Raw genomic sequence first — 3,894 nt, 5'->3', positions numbered from 1 at the left:
GTAATGGGAGTCACTTAATCCCAGAAAAAGATAGGCTTATATACATGAACAATTCTTTTTACAATTTAAACTCTTGTCTGCATAAGGAGCGACTATTCATTAAAATGCAGTAAGGGAAATTATTTTAGTCTCTGTTTCCTTCCTTTTGTTCTTTTCTTCCCCTTCCCACTGTCCTCCCCTTTCCAATTCATTTTTCACCTCTTTCTTCTTCTTCTTCAGAACTAACGTTTACTCTCTTTCTCTCTCTCTCTCTCTCTTTCTGTTTGTTTGTGGGGGGGGAGGGGATTTGGAGGGGGCTTCTAATTCCGCCACTCAGCGCAATGACACAAGAAAATAAACATAGGAAAAGTGGTCTCAATCTCCCATATTTTACCCCCCCCCCCCTTATTTAGGGTACGCGCATGCCTGTTCCCTCCCGTTGTAGGCACCCCCTATCTCAGGGCTGCCAACATTTCTGAACCCCCCTTCCGCGGGATTTTCCTGCGTTGGAGTTGCCCCCCCCCCCTCCCCTCTGAATGAAATAGCTATGATCCAATAAGCGGGACTTTGCGAACTTCTTGGCAAGGTGTTTTTACCTGCGATGCTGTCAGATTTATAGCCAGAGCCACTGCAAGAGAGGGTACGGAGTGCGTAGACGGAGGCCTGTTTAGCAACACCATATGTATTACCTGCAACAGTGCCGGCACAGTGGGTTCCATGTCCATTGCAATCTTGCCCCTAGAATAGAAGAATCATGGTGGCGATATGTTTATCTCAATTTATTAGATTATCTTATAAGCAATCGAGGCATAGGCGCCGGAAGCGAGGGGTGCAGGGGGGGGGGGACAACCCTCCCTCCTCAAAAAAAAACCGCGCCCCCACCCCTTCGAAAAAAATCAGGAGAAAAGGAGTAAAAAAAGGTTTGTATTTTTTAACCAAAAAAAAACAACAAATAATAAAGCATGAATTGAATCACATAAAAAGTAATTCCATTCAAAGAAAAGGAGAGTAAACAGGAATTAAAACATTCCTCATGCCCCTATATTTATGAATGGAGGATTTTATGCGATACGCGCATATCGTGGATATATTGTGAGAGGATGGGAAAGCGTGTGTGTTTTTTTAATTGTAGGGGTGAGAATACATGAGCCCTTGAACACTGGCGTACTGATGGGGGGGGGGGCAGTTGCCCTCCAAATAAATTTCAAACGTGGTTTAATTCTAATTCGGTATCGGTGATTTACAAATGTTACTGAAATGACATGATTTTCCGGTATTTTTTCTCAATTTCTTTTGTAAAATATTATTTGTTATGCGTTCGTTGGAAAATTACAAATTCTCAAATTTACAGTCAGGCAAAAATATGCTTTTTAAGAAGCCTTAATCATGTCAGGGCCTGCAGAACGGCGGGCTCGGGGGCTCGAGCCCCCTCATTTTTTGAAAAAGTATGTTTAAGAGAAAAAGAAAGGAAGAGAAAAAGAATTGAGGTATCAGAAGATGCTTCTCTGACCGTTATTTAATGCTTAAAACCCTTGAGCTTACGGGGGCTCCGCCCCCTGTACACCACCAAGGACCCTAAAGCGGAACACTGGATGCTCATCTGACCGAAATCAAATCAGTACTCTTTGTGCAAAACAGCTCGAGCCCTGACTATGGCCCTGACTACATAAGACTACTACTGCCACTACGACGATGACGACGAATACTACTACTATGTCTACTCCTTCTATTCCTATACAATTAAAACAAATACTGTGAACAGCATTAGGTTAAGATTAAAAAGGAATAGATAGGCCAACAGCAAAACAGTAAAAGAAAGAAATGAAAGAAATAACATGACCGTCGTCTACTAACATCTCCACCTATGAAGTCTGCAGCAACACTAGCACGGCTACCAAAGTCTTCATGGTCTGTATAGATACCAGAGTCGATTACGTAAACATGAGCTCCAGCACCAGTGCCTGCAAACAAGGTAAATAAAATTATATTTTTCTATCAAATTAAAATTGTCCCTGAAATAGTCAGTTATCATGATAAGATATTTTTGGGACATAAATATAAGAAAATCATGAACAAGCTAAAAACAAAACCCGATGAATGAAGCAAAATGAAAGATATCAATATACGTGAATTATACATCTTCATTACCATGCAAAATATAACAAAGATGGATAAAATAATACTTTGTATTCACATTGTTTTACATATTCATTTATGAACATGATTTTTATGCAAATAAATTGCATGTGTGTGGAGGGCGGAGGAGGAAGAAAGTAGAAGTAGAAGAAGAAGAAGAAGAAGAAGAAGAAGAAGAAGAAGAAGAAGAATACATATTATATTATATTTGACTAACCAGCGATGTTCATTTCCCCGTTGAGAGGGAGATCTCTCTGGTCGATGCGATCGAGACCCCATTCGACAGCGTCAGCTGTGATGATCTCATCTTCCTCTACATAGGCAACACCAGGCAGGGAACGCAACTGAAAGGTGACCATAATATTGTTCCTCAAAATCATGAACAGTCAATCCTGTCTATTAAGGCCACCCAATGGGAGACAGAAATAGTGGCCAGTGTAGACTGTACTTGGTTCTGATGTTCCTATTTTCATTAAATGAATAAAACTTTATATCATCATGATACAGTCAGAGGAACTAGAATATTACATTTTGGCATTTGGCAACAAAAAACATGTTAAAGTGCAATCGATGCAACATAAGCACACTTACTACTAACTTATGGAAACTAGCTAAAATATTAACGCTGTGATTATCTTAATCAAAAGAAAGGAAGGAAAAGATGAAAAGAAGAAAAAGAGGAACAACAAACAGGAAGAAGGATAAGGAGGAGGAGGAGGGGGGTAGGAGGAGGAGGAGGAGGAGGAGGGGAGGAGAAGAACAAGGAGGGAATAAGAACGAGAAGAAAGAGAGAACCATAAAAAATAGTAGAAGAAAGGGGAATATAAGAAGAAAGTAAAAAGGAAAGAAGGGGGTAGAGGCGGAAAAGAAATAGATAAAGACATAAATAATGACGAAGATGATGAAGAAGAGAAGTAGTAAAAAACAAAAAACAAAAACCAAAGGTATTCTTACAATATCAAGGCCTCCTTCGGGAACAACGGATACGAAGCATTGATGAGAGATATTTTCGATTTGATAGAAGCGAAGAGACCAGATGTAGCTACACGGGTCATTAAACGCTCTAAAGTTGCGTCGATATCTACACCATCCTGTGAAATGAATGGAATTTTCATGAATAAAAAGGATAAATAAGTGTTATCCATATATCTTTGCACATACATTGATCAGAATATGTCAAAACGCTAATAAATTGAGTAGAGTAACTAAATGACAATGGAAATCGATACAATCTCAGTTTCACAAAAAAACACAAACGTTTTCACCCAATTACACGATAAAGAAATGCTATTTATTCAGTTGCAGCCTCATTTAATAGGGTTAGTAAAAACATTCATTTTTTCAGTGAGAGGAAGAATTATGTTATACGAAACAATATTGCCCGACGGTGGATGGGAGGGGAAAGACAATTATTATGAGCAATAATAGCTAGCAACTGAATTTGAGCTGCCATAACATAGCAGCATTTGTGCCAACTATATGTTGGAATCCTTTGGAAACTTGTGCTGTGTCGTTTACTTTGATGTGTTCTTTGCTTATCTAGGCGTATGAAGGGTAATGTTCTGCAACTGTATTTATCGGCTTTGTATTCCTATCGCTTACGCATATTTGGGCTCCCTTTTTACTTACTCTGTAATAATTGTGTTTGAGAGTTAATCTTTTAGATAAAATATGTAAATCTAAATTCAACTGACTCATTAAAGTAGCTTCTTTTATTTTCTACTGCATCTTTTATAATTCAACCCACACAAAACCGCTTGAAAACTTGACATCAAAATT

The 3,894-nt window shown here is 38.8% G+C and overlaps 1 protein-coding gene across 1 annotated transcript; it reads right to left on the bottom strand.

The window, feature by feature from the left end:
- Positions 1-554: 554 nt before the first annotated feature.
- On the bottom strand, positions 555-3,206 carry LOC115924939 (aqualysin-1-like; the record flags this gene model as incomplete). Its single annotated transcript, XM_030987925.1, has 4 exons — positions 555-717; positions 1,834-1,940; positions 2,333-2,459; positions 3,070-3,206. Coding segments are annotated over 4 exons (534 nt in total), but the record flags the coding sequence as incomplete, so codon positions are not given.
- Positions 3,207-3,894: the final 688 nt, after the last annotated feature.

The sequence above is a fragment of the Strongylocentrotus purpuratus genome, unplaced genomic scaffold (genome assembly GCF_000002235.5).
Source record: "Strongylocentrotus purpuratus isolate Spur 01 unplaced genomic scaffold, Spur_5.0 spur5_contig_479, whole genome shotgun sequence".
NCBI classification, from domain to species: Eukaryota; Metazoa; Echinodermata; class Echinoidea; order Camarodonta; family Strongylocentrotidae; genus Strongylocentrotus; species Strongylocentrotus purpuratus.
The sequence above is the reverse complement of the archived record's forward strand: the minus strand, read 5'-3'. Positions and strand labels throughout refer to the sequence as shown.